The sequence below is a fragment of the Erythrolamprus reginae genome, chromosome 6, assembly GCF_031021105.1.
Source record: "Erythrolamprus reginae isolate rEryReg1 chromosome 6, rEryReg1.hap1, whole genome shotgun sequence".
In the NCBI taxonomy this organism is placed as follows: domain Eukaryota; kingdom Metazoa; phylum Chordata; class Lepidosauria; order Squamata; family Dipsadidae; genus Erythrolamprus; species Erythrolamprus reginae.
This window is the reverse complement of record NC_091955.1, coordinates 81,385,249-81,407,577: the sequence shown is the minus strand read 5'-3', so window position 1 is coordinate 81,407,577 and position 22,329 is coordinate 81,385,249. Positions and strand designations below refer to the sequence as shown.

The 22,329-nt window shown below is 40.2% G+C and overlaps 1 protein-coding gene across 2 annotated transcripts in view; it reads right to left on the bottom strand.

Moving 5' to 3' along the window:
• TMTC1 (transmembrane O-mannosyltransferase targeting cadherins 1) overlaps positions 1–22,329 on the bottom strand; it is a 201,224-nt gene that overhangs the window by 135,429 nt on the left and 43,466 nt on the right. For both annotated transcript variants that reach the window (XM_070754857.1, XM_070754858.1), the window contains exon 5: positions 14,542–14,748. In XM_070754857.1, coding sequence (XP_070610958.1) covers positions 14,542–14,748 — 207 coding nt within the window. The remainder of the gene's footprint in view (positions 1–14,541; positions 14,749–22,329) is intronic.

The following is a 22,329-nucleotide window of genomic DNA, read 5'->3' as shown; positions in this document are numbered from 1 at the left end:
TTATTATTTATCAGCTTAACACAGGAATTAGAATCCCTACAGTTGCATCTATTGTTTCTTTGCTCTATTCTTGTCATGCTGTCATTGTTTTGATATTATAGTATATTATTCAGTTGAAAAAAGAACCTTCATGATTGAATGTACAAGATATAATAACTATAGTATATACATAACCGTCTTTTGTAGTACATATATATGGAGCAGTGTATAAGTGCTATTGCCATTGCTCTTATTTATCTTAAAATGAGAAAGATCAAGTTCCATTCACCCAGGAAAAGAGAAAAATGCAGTACATATTTTTACCAGCAATTTTTTTTCTCATTCATTCATTCATTCATTCATTCATTCATTCATTCATTCATTCATTTATTTATTTATTTATTTATTTATTGGATTTGTATGCTGCCCCTCTCCGCAGACTCGGGGCGGCTAACAACAATAACAAAACAGTATAATCCAATACTAAAAACAGTTAAAACCCATTATATAAAAACCAATCATACATACAGACATACCATGCATAAAATTTTAAAGGCCTAGGGGGAAAGTGTATCTCAGTTCCCCCATGCCTGGGGGCAGAGGTGGGTTTTAAGGAGCTTACGAAAGGCAAGGAGGGTGGGGGCAATTCTAATCTCTGGAGGGAGTTGGTTCCAGAGTGCCGGGGCCGCCACAGAGAAGGCTCTTCCCCTGGATCCCGCCAAGCGACCTTCTTCTCAGTCGTGGTCACCTTGGTGGTCTACAGTTAAACTTGAGCACCCAAAGAACACGGCATGCAAAACTTTTGCTGCACAAGCTGCTATGAGTACCAGTTTATTTATAAACTAAATTTAAACCACTCCAAACTAGACTGAAGAAAATACAACTTCAGCAATAAGGTGATTAACGCCTGGAATTCACTACCTGACTCTGTCGTTTCTTCCCCTAACCTAGGAAGTAGGCAAACCTGGTTCTTCTATGACCTGTGGACTTTAACTCCCAGAATTCCTGAACCAATCATGCTAGCTCAGGAATTCTAGCAGTTGAAGTCCACATGTCATAGAAGAGCCAACTTTGCCTACCCCTGCCCTAACCCCCAAATTTTCAACCTTAGATTGTCTACAGTTGACTTCTCCCCTTTTCTAAGAGGTCTGTCAGGGGCATGCATAAGCACACCTGAGTCCCATTGGGATTGGCCGGCAATTTATTATTAATTAATTAATTAATTAATTAATTAATTAATTAGAAACATAGAAGACTGACGGCAGAAAATGACCTCATGGTCCATCTAGTCTGCCCCTATACTATTTTCTGTATTTTATCTTAGGATGGATATATGTTTATCCCAGGCATGTTTAAATTCAGTTACTGTGGATTTACCAACCACGTCTGCTGGAAGTTTGTTCCAAGGATCTACTATTCTTTCAGTAAAATAATATTTTCTCATGTTGCCTTTGATCTTTCCCCCAACTAACTTCAGATTGTGTCCCCTTGTTCTTGTGTTAATAATTATAAATTAATTAATAATTTATAATTATTAATTAAATTAAATTAATTCATACATTAATTTAATTAATTTAATTATTTGCATACTGCCCAGAATTCCACTATGAGGGAGTTTTCAAAATTTGATAAACAAATCAAAATAAGATAAAAACATCTTTCTTTTGCATAAATAAGGAAGAGAAAATTCCTCATCTATATTACAGTCCTCACCTTTTAGATTGATTTAAAAGTATTAATTTGAAAGTATTAATTTCCCCCATTTAATTACTGAACTATAGAGCATTTATCAATAAACAGTAACTCTTCCTTAAATTAAATTCAGACCATATATTCTGAGAACAGAAGAACAATATCTGAGAACAAAGTGATGGAAAGACTGTTAATAAAACACTTTTGCAATTCTGACAAAATGATAATTCCTCTAGTTTGGGGGATAGAGAGGAGAAGAGAGAAACCATTAGCAGCAAACTAATTTCAAAGCAGCCACAATTTGGAATGCAGATTTGCAACGAGGTACCAGAATAGAAATGACTCATCTGACAAGGCTCGTGATATCGTTGACACAGGTTAAACAATTGGAGAGATGACTGAATTTACATTAATCCACACAAGGGGAAAGCATGAGAAATTAAAAACAAATGTTTCACACAGCTAAGAGTGCAACCATAGTTGGATGAAACCTGCAAATTCTCTTAATGACCACATGATTCTCTTACATCAGGGGTGTCAAACAGGTGCTTAGATCTGGCCCTTGGGGTCAGCCTGGAAATAACAAAGGACCAGCCTGCAATGCCTCTGTTGGCAAAAAAAACAGGGCACAAGAGGGCTGTATTTGGTTCCCCAGTGCCACATTTTGGCTGGCAGGGTGCTGCAGGAAACCATCCCCACTCCCCATCCCCAACTGGCCCATTGAGGACAATTACTATGCTGACCCAACCCGTGAAGAAATCCAATTTGATCCATCCCTGTCTTACACTGAGTGAATTATACTAAGTATATCGAGTGAATTCAGCTATAGTGGTTTGTAAACCTTGGTTTATGGCCTGGTGCACTAAGGCAGGTAGAAACATAAAACGTAGAAACATAGAAGACTGACGGCAGAAAAAGACCTCATGGTCCATCTAGTCTGCCCTTATACTATTTCCTGTATTTTATCTTATAATGGATATATGTTTATCCCAGGCATGTTTAAATTCAGTTACTGTGGATTTACCAACCACGTCTGCTGAAAGTTTGTTCCAAGGATCTACTACTCTTTCAGTAAAATAATATTTTCTCACGATGCTTTTGATCTTTCCCCCAACTAACTTCAGATTTGTGTCCCCTTGTTCTTGTGTTCACTTTCCTATTAAAAACACTTCCCTCCTGAACCTTATTTAACCCTTTAACATATTTAAATGTTTCGATAATGTCCCCCCTTTTCCTTCTGTCCTCCAGACTATACGGATTGAGTTCATTAAGTCCAGATGCGTTTTGTGCTTAAGACCTTCCACCATTCTTGTAGCCCGTCTTTGGACCCGTTCAATTTTGTCAATATCTTTTTTTAGGTGAGGTCTCCAGAACTGAACAAAGTATTCCAAATGTGGTCTCACCAGCACTCTATATAAGGGGATCACAATCTCCCTCTTCCTGCTTGTTATACCTCTAGCTATGCAGCCAAGCATCCTACTTGCTTTTCCTACTGCCCGACCACACTGCTCACCCATTTTGAGACTGTCAGAAATCACTACCCCTAAACCCCTAAATAATTTTTACAAATCACAATTAAGAAAACAATGGATTTGTGCAATATGTCCATCTGGTTACCAAATTTGCACTCCAAAATGAAAGCAAAATATATTTTATAAGGAGAAGCTGTAGAAATTTGCAATCTTATACTATTTATTGTGCTATGCTGCAAGAAATACACATTTTACCTAATGAATGGGGTTTTTTGGCCAACTCTACAACTTGGAATGGACAAACATATTAGTGGACATTGAAGTAATGCAATGTGGAAGAGTTATCTATCATATTGAACAGGAATCTTAAAATTGATGTTGAATATCAACATTATACAAGTGAAATAGATTTTTTTATAATTAGGGAAGCTAATCACACTATTTCTTATTTTTTAAAACAAATGTTATTGGAGTTTTTAAAAAAAGATTATAACCTAACACAAACTACAGATAGTCCTCAACTTACAACCATAATTGAGCCTGCAATTTCTGTCATAAGCCATGACAGTTATAAAGCGGATCATCTTATGACCATGTCCGGTTTTGTGATGTTTTTATGTTGGTTAAATGAATGCCACGGTTGTTAAGCAAATCCACTATTCGCTATGCAACATCTTTTGCCAGAACAAGAAGTAAACAATGATTTCCGGGAAAATGTTGTGTATCGTAATCACAGGATGCTGCAAATGTGGGATGCTGCCAAACACCCAAAATGTTGACTGCAGACCCTCTGGATATTAGACTATTTATTTTATTTTATTTTATTCTAATTTTATAACCTTTTTCGGGATCCATCATAATTTTGAAAGGTTGCTGAGCAATCACATTGAGGAGTACCAAGAATATAAAGCAGAGAAGAAGAATTTTTTTTAAAAAAAAAGTATACTGAGAAACTGTTATTTACCATTGTCCTACTAAAAACCCATTGAAATATTTCATATATAGTTATTTCAAAAATGTGTCTTTTGCATACTATCTATATTCTAACCAAACTCAAAATTTTCAATTAGACAGAAGCACTCCAAAATAATTTTTCCCTTCAAAACTCGAAGGAATTGTTATATTTGGCATCTTTTAAATTAAAAACATGGAACATATTTTTTTTTCATATGCTCCTCAAAACTGTTTTAGGGTTAGGTGAGATTATTATTATTAATTTCTACTGTTTTGGTGTATCAAGTTACTGACTCTTCTATAGGCCCTGTTGCAATTCTAAATCATGACTTTAACTTGGGAAATTGCTAATTATAAACGAGTTAATTCCAGGTGGCTCTTGAATTGTTTTCTCTCTGTAAAGATACTCTTCCTGTGGAATATATTAAGAAGGAAAATTGTGCCTTTTTAAAATTAATCAGGATTCAATTAACACTCTAAAATGATAGAATGCATTGAAAGCATTTATTACGGGATCTATTGGTGCGTTGGCTGCAGCGAAAGGGAGAAACTGACATTTTATACAATTGGAACATATGGTTGTGGATTCACTTTTGTTATATACTGTACTAGTAATCCCACAGATGAATCATTTCAAGTTATTTACAGCAACAGAGTTTACATTCAAAACAATCTGAATACTCTTTGAAATGTACGGACGCCCAGAAATCATTTTATGAACATATAATCAATCACCACCATATGCTACACACTTTTGCCAACAATGGACATGCTTCTAAAAGCAATCACAGAAGAATGCCACACTTTGTAATTTTAGATTCAAATACATCCATTAATTCAAAAAAAATGTAAAGACTATAGAATAAAATTGAAAACAGAAAAATTCTTTTTGGGACTGATAGACAAACCAGTTGGGGAAAAACTCATGGAAGTTTTATTGTTATTTACTATGATAATGGAATAATGGAAATATTTGACTATATTTCAAGTGGAAGTTTGGTGAAGTTGATGGAGTTGGGTGAGATGGTAAGGTAGCTTTAATTAGAGGAAAGACATTAACTTTACTGCTGATTGAAAGCCTCTTCCGAATTATTTCCATAAAATTTCATTCTTTACTTTTATCTCTCTCTCTTTTCTATGTCAATTATAGTTACTTTTTATTTATTTTATCATTTAATAAAGTTATTAAAAAGACAGGATTCCACACTTTGTCTCTGCAGTCAGGTGCTGAGGTTCCTTTCCCACTCTTCACATCATAGAAATATCCTTGAGGGTATTCCGTTCAATTTTGGAAAACTGTGGAATGGCAAAAAAAGCCCTGGGCAAATCTGGGCAGCATGGTGATATCCAACTTCTCAAGGTTAGATGGACATTCTCTTGGATGTCTCAAGAGGTGTGAAGGCCTCGCTTTGTCATGTTGCAACAGCAATTCCTTCTTGTGCTTCCAAACTCCACTTAATATTTGCTTCAAAATGTTGAGTGTAATGCTCTAAGCTGACAGGAGTGCCAAGCTGAAGCAAACTCATAAAAAACCCACCATCTGCATCCCCCAAAACTGTCATCATGAATTTTCTTGCCAAAACCTGTTTTTGCTATTCTTTTTCCCCCCACAGGTGAAGCTGTGTGGATATCCTTTGAACTGCCATTAAGTTTCTAGGTCATAATAATAAGCCGATGTTTCGACAGCTGTCATGATGCGGGAAGAAATTCCTCACCTTTATTTTTGCAGCGCGACACCAACTGCTGTCAAATTTTAACTCCTGAAGCTGTCATTCTTGCCATCAGCATGCAAGCAATCTATCTAACACACACCTTCAGATGTGGAAGAATATCAATAATGCAACCCTTGAATGTGTACAAATTGTCAAGCATAGCTACAATTTCTTCTTGGGTGAGACTCCAATTGTCTCAATCGGTTCATCAGCCATTCCCTGCAAAACTTGTCAGCTGCTGTCAAAGGTCATCCAATCAGCTTTTCCTATTTCATCTATCAAGCGCAGGAAATCAGGAGTCTAGGCCACTGATGGCGAACCTATGGCACGGGTGCCATAGGTAGCACATGGAGCTGTATCTGCTGGCACGTGAGCCGTTGCCCTAGCTCAGCTCCAATGTGCATGTGTGTGCTAGCCAGCTGGTTTTTGGCTCGCACCGAGGCTCTAGGAGGGTGCCTGTGCACGCTCTTTTTCACTCGAGGAAAAAAGGTTCACCATCACTGATCTAGACAGTTCAAATAAATATAGGTTTATTGTACGCTTAAGCTCTCTATAAGAAACTGAATTACTAACGCTCAAAGCAAATTGGTGATCGATAAGAGTCAACAGAATTCAAGGTGGGCTGGATTTAGATATCTTGTGGGCATGATATGCATGGGGCTACCTTTGAAAAGTGTTCGGAAACTTCAGATCGTGCAGAATGCAGCTGCGAGAGCAATCATGGGCTTTCCCCAAAATGCCCATGTAACACCAACACTCCGCAGTCTGCATTGGTTGCCGATCAGTTTCCGGTCACAATTCAAAGTGTTGGTCATCATCTATAAAACCCTTCATGGCACCGGACCAGGGTATCTCCGAGACCGCCTTCTGCCGCACAAATCCCAGCGACCGGTTAGGTCCCACAGAGTGGGCCTTCTCCAGGTCCCGTCAACAAAACATTAATGCTGCCAAGTTTGAAGACTTCTGGAACAAATGAACAAACACACAAAGGAAATCCCCAGGCCTTGCTTTTAAAAGTTAAAAAAAAAAAGAATTTCCAAAGAGATCGGGGGGGGGGGGGACTTTTCATTTCTCTTTCTGTCCTGGTCTATCATTTCCTCTCACCCTCCGAGTTTTAAACATTGTTTTGTTTTGTGCAATATCAGTTCTATTGCCAATCATAATCTATTCAGTTAATCATTGTAAAGCAAACAATCCATGAACCAAGTCTATTTCCTGGACATCAAGAACTGTTAGTATAACACTGAGGAAATTCAACTGCATTAGTAAATTGATGTTTCTGTGCCAGTATTCACGTCCAGCTGTAGATAATGGAACCTATAAACTGAGGGGGGGAAAGAACTATGGGTCAATAGCCCTAACCACTCCTGGCCATATTAGGAAACCCTACGGCAGTGATGGAGAACCTTTTTCCCCTCGGGTACCAAAAGAGCATGCACGCGCACTATCACACATGCGCGAGTGCCCACATCCATAATTCAATACCTGGGGAGGGCAAAAACAGCTTCCCCCGCCCCCCAGAGGCCCTCTGGAGGACTGGGAATGGCCTGTTTCCCAAATTCCGGTGGGCCCAGTAGGCTTGTTTTGCCCTCCCCAAGCTGCAAAGACTTCCCTGTAGCCAGGGAGGGTAAAAATGCCCTCCCCCATCCCCCTGGAGGCTCTCTGCAAACCAAAAACGCCCTCCCAGAGCCTCTGTGCGAGCCAAAAATCAGCTGGCCGGCACACACATGCATGTTGGAGCTGAGCTAGGACAATGGTTCGCGTACCAGCAGATATGACTCTGCGTGCCAGCTGTGGCACCCATGCCATAGGTTCACCATCACTGCCTTAAGGTCTCCATATCTGCTGAAAGCCAACTGACATGGAGACATGTTGTGTGAGGGATGTGCAATGCAGGTGAGGGCACATACGTGCCTGAATCAAGAGGACGCATATGCAGTGCACCGGTTTGCAGGTAACCTGCACTGAACTGGTCATAAGTGGAGGACTACCTGTACCACAATTGTGCTGAAAAGCTCTTCTGTGCCCTTGTATCCGGCAGAGGCTTTGAGTCTCTACACAAATTACACAAGCAGGCAGAAACTGGTGAATCCTGGACCTTTAATTACAAAGAGTCTTACGGATTCCCCAGAGTGTTCAGCTTTCTCGCTCCTAACCTTTTGTTCTGCTAGTTCCAGTATTAGCCAAGGAGCAAGAATCGCAATGTCTTGCTATCTTTTGGCCCCAAGACAAAAAGACACAATATAAACAACGTGTGACCTCAGGAGCACACCCGGCATCTATCAAATGCACTGGAATTGTCAAGTCTTTGAATAATGATAAAACAAAGACATCAGTTTTATAGCCTTACAACATTTAACATCCTGACCAAAGGCATAAAACAAAAACAAAAAACATCACTGCTCATAGATCTAAATCTGAATGATCTATTTTGCAATCCACTGGATAGGTTACAACGCTGTAAGCATTCTTTGCTTTAAAACAAGGAAAAGATCTAAGAAGAACCTAAATTCTGCAAAACGAATATCCTGTTCTTCTAAGCAGTTGTGTGTTTATGGGCGAATATTCAAATGCAATTTTAAAAAGTAGGAAATGCTGAAATGGATCCTTCTCTCGGGAATAAAGGATGCATAACTACAATTGCACAATAAACACCCAATATGGCCTATCATCGTGTTTAAGGCAACTTGTTTATGTGTATAACCCTAACTAAAGAATTGCCCAGTTTAAACTTTTAAAGGGGTTCTAAAAAAACAAGTCATCAAATACAATAAAAGAAAGTGGGTCTGGTTTTAATTGTACTTGACCAAAGCAAGCTAGTTCCATGAATATTCCAGGAACCTGCGAATATACAGCAACAACAAATCTTGGTTCACAGCTGAACGTAGGCAGCTACATCCTTCCAAAGAGGAAGCCTATTAAAAAGGTGATAATGTATTAACAAGAGAGATCAGAGCAGCAAAAAGAAGCTACTCTGAAAAGCTAAAGAATCAGTTCCCCAAAAATGAACCAGCAAATATGTGGAGAACTTTTAAAAATACCACTGGTTATGGCAAACCACCTTCCAAGGTTGAAGGAAATCAGCAATTGGCAGATGACCTGAATTTGTTTTACTGAAGGTTTCAAAGAAAACTACAGCAACATATCTCAACCCTCATGTCAGACACACCAACAACAGCCAAGCTTCCTACAATTGACCCCATGCCCCTGGGTTCACAACTCCTAGTGATAACAGAAAAGGAAGTGCAAGATCTATTTCACAGACAGAAGCCTGGAAAAGCTTCAGGCCCAGGCAAGATAACTCCTTCTTGCTTAAAAGTCTGTGCTGACCAATTGGTCCCCATGTTTACCAGAATCCTCAGTAAATAGCTAGAGATGTGCTATGTTCCTTCTTGCTTCAAACGCTCTACTATCATCCCAGTGCCGAAGAAGCCCACCATCAAGGAACTGAACGACTACAGACCAGTTGCTCTATCATCTGTAGTTATGAAAACCTTTGAAAGGCTAGTGAAACTTCCAGTTTGCCTGTTTGGCTGTTTTTTCATCAACCCAGGTTTCAGTGAGGCTTGTGCACATATGCAGGGATGGGGGGGAGGACTGTATCCATGCACAAGGGCAGCACAGGGGGTGCACATGCGCAAGGAGAGAAAATTGGTGTGGGCGCATGCTAGCACACACATACACACCTTTTTGGCACTTGAACCAAAAAAGGTTCGCCATCACTGGCTTATATGTACACAGACTATCATTAAGTGTTGGATGTTATGATTCTTGATGAACATATCTTTTATTTTATATATATAGTGGCACCTCTACTTAAGAACGCCTCTACTTAAGAACTTTTCTAGATAAGAACCGGGTGTTCAAGATTTTTTTGCCTCTTAAGAATTATTTTCTACTTAAGAATCCGAGCCCAGAAAAAAATTCCCAGGAAATTTGAGAGCGGCATGAAGGCCCAACCAGTTTCCTGCCATTCCCCCTTTAATCCCGGCCATCTTGGGCTTTTCTGGGCTGCCAGAGGAGCCTTTTGGTGGCGCTTAAGGAGGCTTTGGCAGTCCAGAGCGAACAAAGCATTTTCCTTTCTCTGGGCATTTGGGGGAGAATAAATCTCTGCCAGCACATAGAGAAAAGAAACGCTCCCTTTGCTCTGGGCAGCGACTGTCCTCCTCTTCTTCCGCCTCCTCCTCCCACCCAAATTCCGAGCTTTTATTTCTTTCCTAATGGGTTTGCATGCATTATTTGCTTTTACATTGATTCCTATGGGAAAAATTGCTTCTACTTACAAACGTTTCTACTTAAGAACCTGGTCACAGAACGAATTAAATTCTTAAGTAGAGGTACCACTGCACTGAGAGCATATGCAGACAAATTCCTTGTGTGTCCAATCATATTTGGCCAATAAAATTCTATTCTATTCTAAATAGAAATACTTATTACACTCAATGTTTAATGGGAGGAAAATTTCTTAAAGCTAGCTATGAGACATTTCATACTCTGGAGAGATGCCATTAAAATATACTAACAGACAGTGTTCTGCACACATACAAATGCAACCTTGCATAAGAAGAAAGGCAAAAGCAAGATATTATCTCTATTAAATGGTGAGGAAGAGATGAAGACTTGCAGGATTCCATTATGATAGCCAATCTGAATTGTTAGTACAGGGTACATGGTTGTTAAGGATTGCCATTGTAAACTGCATATTGTACACTTGTACCAAACTTGTACTTAAAGAGTTAATGTGCACTTAAAGGGTTAACTTGTACTTGAAGAGTTAATATTCAAGGCTGTTTCGTCACTTCCTCATTGAAGCTATAAAAGCTCATTATTTTGCTCCGTCACTTCCTTTACCTTTGCCTGAGAGATGGGGGAGTCGTGTTTAAGCTTCGTGCTTTGTGCTTTTATCTATATTGTAGAAGCTTCGTGCTTATTATCTATATTGTAGTTTAGCTTCGTGCTTGTTATCTATATTGTGTTTTGCTTTGTGCTCATCTTGTAATTGCTTAGTGCGTATTATTCTGTATTTGCTTCGTGCTTATTCTGGATTGTTTATATTTTGTTTATATGTAAATAATACTTATTTAACTAAGTCTGTGTCTTGGCTTTATCACACATCCATGCTCTGTTAAAATTCTCTGCTCGGTGTTGTCGAAGGTTTCAAGCCTGTTACAGTAGTTGTAACAGACTGTGAGGATAACTTTAAGAGAAAAGGAAGAACTGCTGCAGCCAAGACAAAAGTCTGATAAGAGAAACATTCACAAAGCAAGAATGGGAGTAGTCTGCATTACCTTGAAGGGCTCACAGTAGGTTTAGCCTTCCTATAGAATTGTTTTCTTGGTCTGGTCGATCTAGTGCGGAGGTGGCGCAGCAGGTAGAGCGTAGTACTGCAGGCCACTAAAGCTGACTGTAAATCTGTAGGTCAGCAGTTCAAATCTCATCACCAGCTCAAGGTTGACTCAGCCTTCCAACCTTCGGAGGTGGGTAAAATGAGGACCTGGATTGTGGGGGCAATGCACTGGCTCTGTTAAAAAGTGCTATTGCTAACATGTTGTAAGGCGCCCTGAGTCTAAGGAGAAGGGCGGCATAAAATTTTTTTGAACAAATAAAATAAAATAATAAAATAAAATATAATAAATAAAATAATAAATAGTGGGGTTGACATCCATTGAGTCTGCGGAGAGGGGCGGCATACAAATCTAATAAATGATGATGATGATGATGATGATGATGATTATTATTATTATTATTATTATTATTATTATTATTATCTTGCAAGTCTGATTGTCTTGCAACTCTTTGCCTTCTTATACTTCAATGAATTAGGGAGATAGCAAGAGCAAAAAAACGTTAGGCTCACATACCGCCCCGTAGTGCTTTATAGCAGTGATTTTCAACCTTTTTTGAGCCGCGGCACATTTTTTACATTTACAAAATCCTGGGGCACACCACCAACCAAAATGACACAAATTAAATAAATACATACATACATACATACATACATACATACATACATACATAACCCCCTCATATACATAATCCCATGTAACATCCCCTTATAAATACAGTCAATCAGCAATCATCCCTACTCAAATTTATATCTCATTTCTGGGTACTTCTCCTGTCTTTCCCCCTTTTCTCTCTCATGTTTGTCATTTCTCTCTCTTCCTCTCTTTTTCCCTCATTCCTTTTCCCTCTCACTTCTCCTCTTATTCCATCCCTGTCTCTCTCCCCCCCCTTATGTGTGTGTGTGTATACACACTGGAACCATTTCCAAAACCAGTTGAGGGCTGAGTTTTTTTCTCTTTTATTCTTTTCAAAAAGAGGTGTGGGCTGGGGGGCATTTCTTATTATTTGGGTGCTTTTTACCATATGCTTCAAGAATCACCCCTCTCTCTCTCTTTTGTTTCTCTCTCCTCTCATTCTCTGCCTCAATCATTTCTCCTTTTTTCTCCCCTTTTTGTTCTCATTTCTCTCTCTCCTTTCCTCTCCCTATCTGTCTCTCTTGCTTTCTCTCTCTCTCTTGCTATCTCTTTTTCTCTTATTTTCTCTCTCTCTCTCTCTTGTTCTCTCTTATTTTCTTTCTCTCTCTTGTTCTTTCTCTCTCTCTCTTTCTCTCTCCCTCCCTCTTTCTCTCTTTTTCTCACTTTCTCTCTTGTTTTCTCTCTCTCTTGCTTTCTCTCTCTCTCTTGTTTTCTTTCTCACACTCTTTCTCTCTCTTGTTCTCTCTCTTGCTATTTCTTTCTCTCCCCCCTTTCTCTCTCTCTCTTTCTCACTTTCTCTCTATCTTGCTGTCTGTTGCTGTCACTCACTCTCGTTCTCTCTCCGTTCTTCTCAGCGGAGGCCAGCGAAGGTGATATTCAATGTCGGGAGCGCGCGGGCGGTTGCGCGTGCTCCCTACCCCCCCTGCTAGCCGCTCGGAATATTCAAAATAAGAAAAGCCTTCACCGGCGAAGGTTTTTCTTATTTTGAATATTCCGAGCGGCTAGCAGGGGGGTAGGGAGCGCGCGCAACCGCCCGCGCGCTCCCGACATTGAATATTACCTTCGCTGGCCTCCGCTGAGAACGGAGAGAGAACGAGAGTTGGGCCATTTTTTGTCTCCTGCGTTCTGGGTGCGGGAGGAGCCACGCCGAAAGGCAGGAGACAGCGGAGGAGGAGAGGGGGCGGGCGGGGGGCAGCGCCGAAAGGCCGAGGGGGCCGGAGGCACCGTGGGGAGGCAGGGGCGGCCGCGGCTCCCTTCCCTTCTGCTGCCGGCGCCTCCCCGCCCCCCCTCCCCCGCGGGCTGGCAGGGAGATGAGGAGCGCGCTTTCGGGGAAGCGACGGTGCTTTGGGGAAGCGACGAGAAGCCATGGGCGCGAGGGGGCCGACTTTCAAAGCAACCTTTGCCGGCCTCCCGTGGGAGGGTGCCAATAGCGGCGGCGGCGGCGGGGGGGCAATAGCGGGGGGGGGCGAACCGCCTCGCGGCACACCTGACCATGTCTCGCGGCACACTAGTGTGCCGCGGCACACCGGTTGAAAAACACTGCTTTATAGCACTCTCTGGGCAATTTACAAAATAGAAGCATTATTTGCATATTGGTCCTAACAATCAGGATAATCATTTTATTGATGGATGAAAGGCTGAGTCAACCTCGAGCCCAGTCAGGATCGAACTCCAGGCTTTGGGCAGGGCTTGCCTGCGATAGTGCATTCTAACCACTACATGAGATGTCTACCTCGAGTGCTTACCTGTCTTTGTGGATTTCAAACATGCTTTCCCTGGGACATCTTTGTCATGATCATCTTCATTATTCTCTACACCACCCCATAAAAATATGATCCATGCTGACAGCTACTCCTGAAGAATTTTCAGAGACTGCAACTAGTCTAGCATGCAGACGCAAGAGCCGTGTTGGGTGTACTCAGATAATTCCAGCACTCCATGAGCTGCACTGGCTGCCGATTGGTCTCCGAATGCAATTCAAGGGGTTGGTTATCATCTATAAAGCCCTACATGTCATTGGACCAGATTATTTACGGGACTGTCTTCTGCCTCACGCATCCCAGCAACTAGTTAGGTCATACAAAGTCGGCCTCTTCACTGTCCCGATGGCCAAACAATACCAACTGGCGGGTCCACGCGGGAGAGCCTTCTCTGTTGCAGCCCCGGCCCTCTAGAAAGAGGAATGATTGTCTGTTTTATTGTGGGGTTTTGGTATTTTTAATGTTTTAATAGTATTTATTGTCATTGTATCTATTTTTATTCAAGATAGATAGATAGATAGATAGATAGATAGAGATAGATAGATAGATAGATAGATAGATAGATAGATAGATAGATAGATAGATAGATAGATAGATGCATACACACATATATATATACATACATACATACATACATACATACATACATACATACATACATACATACATACATACGTAATCTCCAATCCCTGGGCTGCAACCTGTTCACAACTGGAATAGAGTGGGGTTTTGTGCTCACAGTTCTCTTTGTACGCACAGCAGGAATCACACTGACTCCATTTGCCTACCATTCGCACGGAACCATCCCCTCTCCATCCTACCAGTCCGGCAAGCCAGAAAGATTGGGGACCGCTGCTCTATGCTGCTGCCTTATCACTCGCCATTCCTGAAGTACAAATACTATGACTCGCGCTCTCCTTCTCCCACCCCTATGCATCTCTTTGCCCTTCTGTATACATTTATATTCTCAACAATTGTGTGACTCTGGTACCTAAGTACAGCCCATGGTGCTTTTCTCAAGACGGAATGGCCATTGCCCTGTTGTTCTTCAGGTGAGGCAGGGTGGCAGGAATTCCAGGTCCCCTTGTGAGCCACACGGTGCTTCCCGTTTTCCCGGCTGGACGATGGAAAATGCAAAGGGGTTTGTAGAGAAACCGCCGACTGTCGAGCCATCTTCGCATGTAGCCCTCCATTTTTTCTAATAAACAGAGGAATTAAAAGCTTGCATTAGTAAGGCAGAATTCTACCTCTATCTGGTTTTCAAGGAGAAAAGGCTTAGCAACAATATTTATTTAGCATACTGCCCATGTGAGAGGTAACACAAATTGATCCAAAGATGAATTCTCAACTTAGATGGCTGTCCAGGACTGAATATTAAAAAGCAAATTAGACTATTGAAAGATGAACCCTCTCAATGTTACTTATTTATTTGTTTAATTGCATGTGCTTTGACAGATTATTTAAACAGAAATGACACAAATTTTAAAAAAAACAATGTAGATGATGAACAATGATAAATAAAACAGAATTAAAATATTCGTTTTAAAAATCATTTTCGGTTACACATTTCCTCCTTCCATTTATTTCCCCAAATACTAACATTTATCTCTAAGTACTGTATTGTATTGTATTGTATACTGTATTTCCTAAGTATGCCCATGTTACACCAACACTCCGCAGTCTGCATTGATTGCTGATCAATTTCTGGTCACAATTCAAAGTGTTGGTTATGACCTATAAAGCCCTTCATGGCACCGGACCAGGATATCTGCGAGACCGCCTTCTGCCGCATGAATCCCAGCGGCCAGTTAGGTCCCACAGAGTTGGTCTTCTCCGGGTCCCGTCGACTAAACAATGTCGTCTGGTGGGACCCAGGGGAAGAGCCTTCTCTGTGGTGGCTCTGACCCTCTGGAATCAACTCCCCCCGGAGATTAGAACTGCCCCTACTCTCCTTGCCTTTCGTAAGCTCCTTAAGACCTACCTCTGTCGTCAGGCTTGGGGGAACTGAGACATCCCCCCCTTGCCTATGTAACTTTGTGCATGATATGACTGTGTGTATGTATTTTATCTACTGGGGTTGTGGGTGGGTTTTTTTAGACTTTGTAATGTAAAACTGTTATTTTATATTTTAATTATTAGATTTCTTACCATGTATTGTTTTTATCACTGTTGTGAGTCGCCCCGAGTCTACGGAGAGGGGCGGCATACAAATCTAATAAATAATAATAATAATAATAATAATAATAATAATAATAATAATAATAATAATAATAATAACTGATATTGTACCACTTGAATTTTCAAAGAGCCTTTGACAAAGCCCCTTATCAAAATCTACTGACAAAACTCAGCTACCAAGGAGACAGGGAATCGGAAGAAAAGAGCAGAGCTCACACCATGACGCATAAAATGAGATTCCCCAAGGACTGGCATTGGAGCTGGTGCCTTTTGTTGAGATACCAAAGAGGCAGGAGACTGGCAGTGAGACTTCAGCTCTTTATTGGTTATAGTGAGCAAACATCAGGCCCTGCCTGCTTTTCACAGGGTTTTAAATAGGGAGTCCTTTTGGGAAGGAGTCAATCAGAATTTCCCTGTTCTACTTCCTTGTCGGACTGGAGTGAAAACTGCCCAGCTTCTCAGGACAACATCTTTGACTTGTATATCAGCATTGTGGAGTTTGTGATTCAAGGTAGTAAAAACAATTTTTAAGGGATTGTGAAGAGTTGCAGAAGGATTATATTCAAAAAAGCAAAGGTGACTCAGGGTATGCAAATATCAAAGGATGAAAGTTGACTTCAAAATAGCACATTTCACTGCTACATTAATGCAATTAATCAGGGAAAGGGATTTTGGCATCAAAATAGGCAATCTGATAAAAATGTCAACATACTTTGTATCGGATTTTTTTTTTAAAAAAATCAGAATCTATGCTTGGAACCTTAGGAAAGGGACTGAAAAGAGAACTGATCTGAAGGTAGTGAAATAGCAGTTACAGAGGGCTCTGGACTGCGTCATTGTTGTTGTTGTTGTTGTTGTTGTTATTATTATTATTATTATTATTATTATTATTTATTAGATTTCTATGGCACCCTTCTCAGACAACTCACGGCGGTGTACAATATAACAAATACAGTACAATACACATGTATAGTGTGTGTTCCAGGCAGATGAGCTGTATTCAAGGATTGGTCTGGCGAACATTTTGTATGCTCGGATTAGTAGTGTGAGATTACTGGAGCAGAAGCTATGTAGGATTAGGTTAACAACTGTTGAAGCCTTTTTGACTTGGTCCTGTGCCCCTTACGGTTTAATATCCACATCAAACTGCTAGAGAAGTCATCCATCATTATGGAGTAAAGACTCACCAGAATGCAGATTATTCCTAGCTGAATCTAAAAATGATGAGGATTATAATCCCATTCCAGAGCCTGGATGGAGTGAATAAGATTCAGACTTAATTTAGACTGAATCACATGGAGGCAGAATGGTTGTGGATTCCAATCCTTCTAACTCTTAGAGGAAATTCCACTTTGGAATCCAACTCAACTATACTTCGTGTATGCTGCTGCATTATTAATTATAGGGATAGTAGCCAATTCTAACAAGTATTAATTGTTCCTTTAATTGTTAAAAGCAATTGAAACTAACACGGATGGCTTTTTTACTCTCTTCAGAATCATAGGGTAACATAGGCTAAATGCTGGATCTTAGGAAGCAACTGCTGAAAGTAATAGTCATTCTCCACTGTAGCTTATAAGCTTCCCAAATGCTTTTGGCTTGCTATTGTGTGACAGAGAACATGGGCTGTGAACGTAGGTCCTGATTGCTGTGAGTGTTCCCTGTCAGCCTCTGGAAATGTCAGATTCAGAGGAGGACGAAGACGCAGAAGCTGCAATGCACCCTGATTTAAGAGAAGTGGGGGAGAGTAGTGGGGATGAGTGCTTAGTAGAAAATCCATCTGACGTTAGCATGGAAAGCAGTGCTTCTTCAGAAAATGGGGGAGTAACAGATAGTTCTTGGTTAAACACCAGATTTAGGAGGTTTGACGGGGGGAAAGACGAGCTTTTGGGAAAGAGGTTTTGAATCTGCTTATTCAGAATGTGTAAATTAATTAATACGTCAGATCTGGAGGTGTTTGGAAATGAGGGACACTTTTGTGCAAGCTGAAGAAGACAAGATGGATGTTTGCTGTTTCTCCGACGTAGTAAGTTTTTAACATTACATGATAACACTGTTTGAAATTAGCTTGAACCTGACACAGAGATAAGGAGATGCTAAAAGCCGACTATCTGCTCATTAGAGAAGATTTATAACCTTGTAAACTCAGCCTGTGAGATTGGAATGTACTTATCATCCCATAGACATAAAATTGACGAATTCCAGTGTGTTATTTTGAAAACCCGAGCCTGTAAAGAGAGTATTTTGGGAGCAGCTCAGTTGGACCAGAAACACTGATCAAGAAATGTCTTCTTTCGTTCATATTTCACTGATCCTCCCTGACAGCTGCAGTTTCTGACAGTACTGCATGATTAGTCTAAACTGTTAGGACTATAGTAGCAGTGCTGTTTGTTTGTTTAAAAATGGTGAGAAAACCTGTCTCTTCAAATCAGTACCCAAAAATAAAGAAAGGACGTCTGCAGACATAATGTATTAAACCACATACATTACAACTCCTGTACCTGTAATCAATTTATGATAGGTACAAAGATACACCTTGTCAGGGCCACGCAAGCCTCTTTCTAGAATTTCTATTTTCCATATATTGGGCACCATATGTTCCTGAAGCAATCAAACATAATAATTCGTATCTGTGGTGGTTAGCTCTGGCCCAGCTCCTGCCCCAAGGACTGTGGATGTGGGGGAGACATCCACATGCCGCAGGCCTGTTTTGCTCCCGGTGGAATCTGCTGATGAAGGCTCCTCTGACCAAGAAGACATGAGTGACAGGAAGAAGGAGAGTGTGGCAGACAGCTCAGAAGGAGATCAATTATCTCTCTCCTCCTTGGATTCAGAACAAGAGTTAATGATACAGCCATGCATGTGGAGAGCGATGCATAGGCAGCAACAACTGAGAGATTATTATCAAAGAAAATGAGGCCACCTGTGGTTGGGTGGGGCTGTGGTAATTAGTGAGGCTGCTATAAAGAGCAGCGTGTGGGTTTGGCCATTGTGGAGGATTATCTGATCATTGTGTTTCGTGCCTATCTTGCTGACATCGACCTTGGTGTGTTGCTTTTTCCCTGCTTTGAAACTAAAGCAGAGCAAAGGGTGTTTCACTTTGTGAAAGAAGAAGGACTGTAAATTGCCTCACAGCTGCAAGCTAAGTATCTCAGAACTGATAAGGGACTTGTACCAATTACCAGTTTGTTTGGAGACGAGTGCTCTTTGCTATACAAAAAGAGGGCTTAGTTTAAGTGAATTTTCATAATAAAGAACATTGTTTTGAATTTTCAAACATGTGTGTGTGTGAAATTTGTATCTGAATTTTCGGGAGGATTCTGCCAGTGAGCTCGACAGAACAGTATCTAATTATTATTATCTAGGGCTTTGCTAAATTGTTAGCAGGTGACAGCATGGGACTAACCTTATCAGGGGTTGGAAGCTAAGTAGAGTCAGGTCTAGATGTAATCTGAATGGAACATCACTTTATAATCCTGCAGCTAAACCCAACTTGAAAGAACACAGTATAAACCACATCCATATTGTTGCTATGACGACTTCATGGCCATGAAATCACTAGGCACATTTCTCTTTACCTACCCAACACGAATATCATTAGCATTATATTCTCCTTCATTGCGCTAATTATGGATTATTTTATTTTTATCACACCAATTTTCTAATTGCTCAGGATGACTGTAAAGGCTCTCCGATTTACTTTAACTTCTGAGATACAGTTTTGTGCAGTGCTTATCAGAATGGAGTGGAATGGAGTGGAATGCAATGCAATGCAATGCAATGCAATAGAATAGAACAGAACAGAACAGAACAGAATAGAATAGAATAGAATTATTGGCCAAGTGTGATTGGACACACAAGGAATTTGTCTTGGTGCCTGTTGTGGTTAGCTCTGGCCTTGCTCCTGCCCCAAGGACTGTGGATGTGGGGGAGACATCCACATGCTGCAGGCCTGTTTTGCCCCTGGTGGAATCTGCTGGTGAAGGCTCCTCTGACCAAGAAGACATGAGTGACAGGAAGGAGGAGAGTGTGGCAGACAGCTCAGAAGGAGATCAATCTAGCTCCTCCTTGGATTCAGAACAAGAGTTAATGATACAGCCACGCATGCAGAGAGCGATGCATAGGCAACCACAACTGAGAGATTATTATCAAAGAAAATGAGGCCACCTGTGGTTGGGTGGGGCTGTGGTAATTAGTGAGGCTGCTATAAATAGCAGCCTGTGGGTTTGGCCATTGTGGAGGATTATCTGATCATTGTGTTTCGTGACTGCTTTACTGACTTCGACCTTTGTCTGCTGATTTTTCCCCGCTTTGAAACTAAACCAGAGCAAAGTGTGTTTCACTTTGTGAAAGAAGAAGGACTGTGAATTGCCTCACAGCTGCAAGCTAAGTATCTCAGAACTGATAAGGGACTTGTACTAATTACCAGTTTGTTTGGAGACGAGTGCTCTTTGCTATACCAAAAGAGGGCTTGGCTTAAGTGACTTTTCATTATAAAGAACATTGTTTTGAATTTTCAAACGTGTGTGTGTCTGAAATTTGTACCTGTGAATTTGTGGGAGAAGTCTACCAGAGAGCCCGACAGAACAGTGCCTATGCTCTCAGTATATATAAAAGAAAATATAGATTTGTCAAGAATCATGTGGTACAACACTTAATGATTGTCATCATCTTATGTCATCAGGTTAGATACCCAGAGACAGCAAGTTCTAATTCTGCCTTGGACACAAAGCCAGTTGGGTGATCTGAAGCAGTCCCCTAGGAAGGTGGAAAGGCAATTGACTTCCAAACAATCTTGCCAACTAAACTGCAGGGTCTTGTCCAAGTAGTCATCAGGAGTCAACATTGACTCAAAGCCATTAAAAGACAAATCTTTAACTTCTATTTCCCTTCACTGAAGCCCCAAAATTGTGGTTTCCCCAATCTTACACCCTACGGAGAGGGGCGGCATACAAATCTAAATAATAATAATAATAATAATAATAATAATAATAATAATAATAATAATTGAGAGCTTCGCTTTTCAGTCTTCATATGAATTGCTCCCCAAAGGGATAAATGTGAAAATGAAAATGAGTAATTTCTACAAGTTTTTGATTTTGTGAGCCACATGTAATTCTCTAGAGGTCAACCATAATTAAATGTATAACACTTGTTCTAAAAATGATAGCCTTTGATTTAGGTTGTCATGGGTCTCTCAAAGCCATAGCTCAAGTCCAAAAATATTGAACTTAATGTTCATTATCAAGACCTAAGGGGGAAAAAACCAGATAAAATTTTAAATATTTACTGAAACATATTATTTTAGATAGATGGTAATAAGATTATCTTATACCTTAAAGGTAAGGATTGGATATAAGCTTTTTTCAAAAATTGTGTAATTATAAGACATATGTAATACATTATATTATTTCAATATAGTGATAATTATACAATATTGAATAGAGATTATTAATATTCTAATATTCAACTGAATATAGAAAAAAGAAAATATATTATATACCGGTAAATGTTAGCTATAATTTGGAAAGTTAATATCAATAAATATAAAATTGAATACATTTTTATGTTCAAAGCTTAATATAACATCAATAAATAATGAATTTATATTGCATAATGAAAGTTTCTGACTTAAACTAACTACTGAGCTCTCCATCCTATGGTTACCTCTTATTATTTATGCATGCTGAGAAAAATAGTAACACAACACAGCAAAGTTGGCAACAACAAATAAAAGAGAAAGAAAACAAGGCGAAACACTTTTCTAGCTTCCGTCTTCTTGTACTTTTTGCTCATTTTTGATGTCTTTATACATTCAGTATCTTTTAGAAGCCAAACTGTAAATGTTTATATTTGCCACACTGTGTCGTATTGTATTATATTGTATGTATGGGAAAGTGTTAACCTTTTGTTCAGCAAGTATCTGTTCACTGTTGGACAAAAGAATGAGATTTCTTTTGTCCAACATTTACAAGATGCCTAAGAGAGCCAGTATGTTGTAGTAGTTAAAGTGTTTTGCTTTTTTGTTTGGTGGGAAGTTGGAAGTTGTTTTTAATCTGGTGCCTGAGAGAAGGATAGTCCTATTGTTATGGATTGTTGTGAGCTGTTTAGAATCATTATATGATGTATAAGAATCATTATATGACCGCCTTCTGCCGCATAAATCCCAGCGACCAGTTAGGTCCCACAGAGTTGGCCTTCTCCGGGTCCCGTCAACTAAACAATGTCGTTTGGCGGGACCCAGGGGAAGAGCCTTCTCTGTGGTGGTCCCAGAACCTCTGGAACCAACTCCCCCCAGAGATTAGAATTGCCCCCACCCTCCTCGCCTTTCGTAAGCTTCTTAAAACCCACCTCTGCATGGGGGAACTGAGATATTCTTTCCCCCTAGGCCTCTACAATTTATGCATGGTATATTTGTATGTATGTTTGGTTTTATAAATAAGGGTTTTTTAGTTGTTTTAGTATTGGATTGTTACATGCTGTTTTTATCACTGTTGTTAGCGGCCCCAAGTCCACGGAGAGGGGCAGCATACAAATCCAATAAATAAATAAAATAAATAAGTATGACCACATACACCCTGTAAATAAGTAAAACACATAA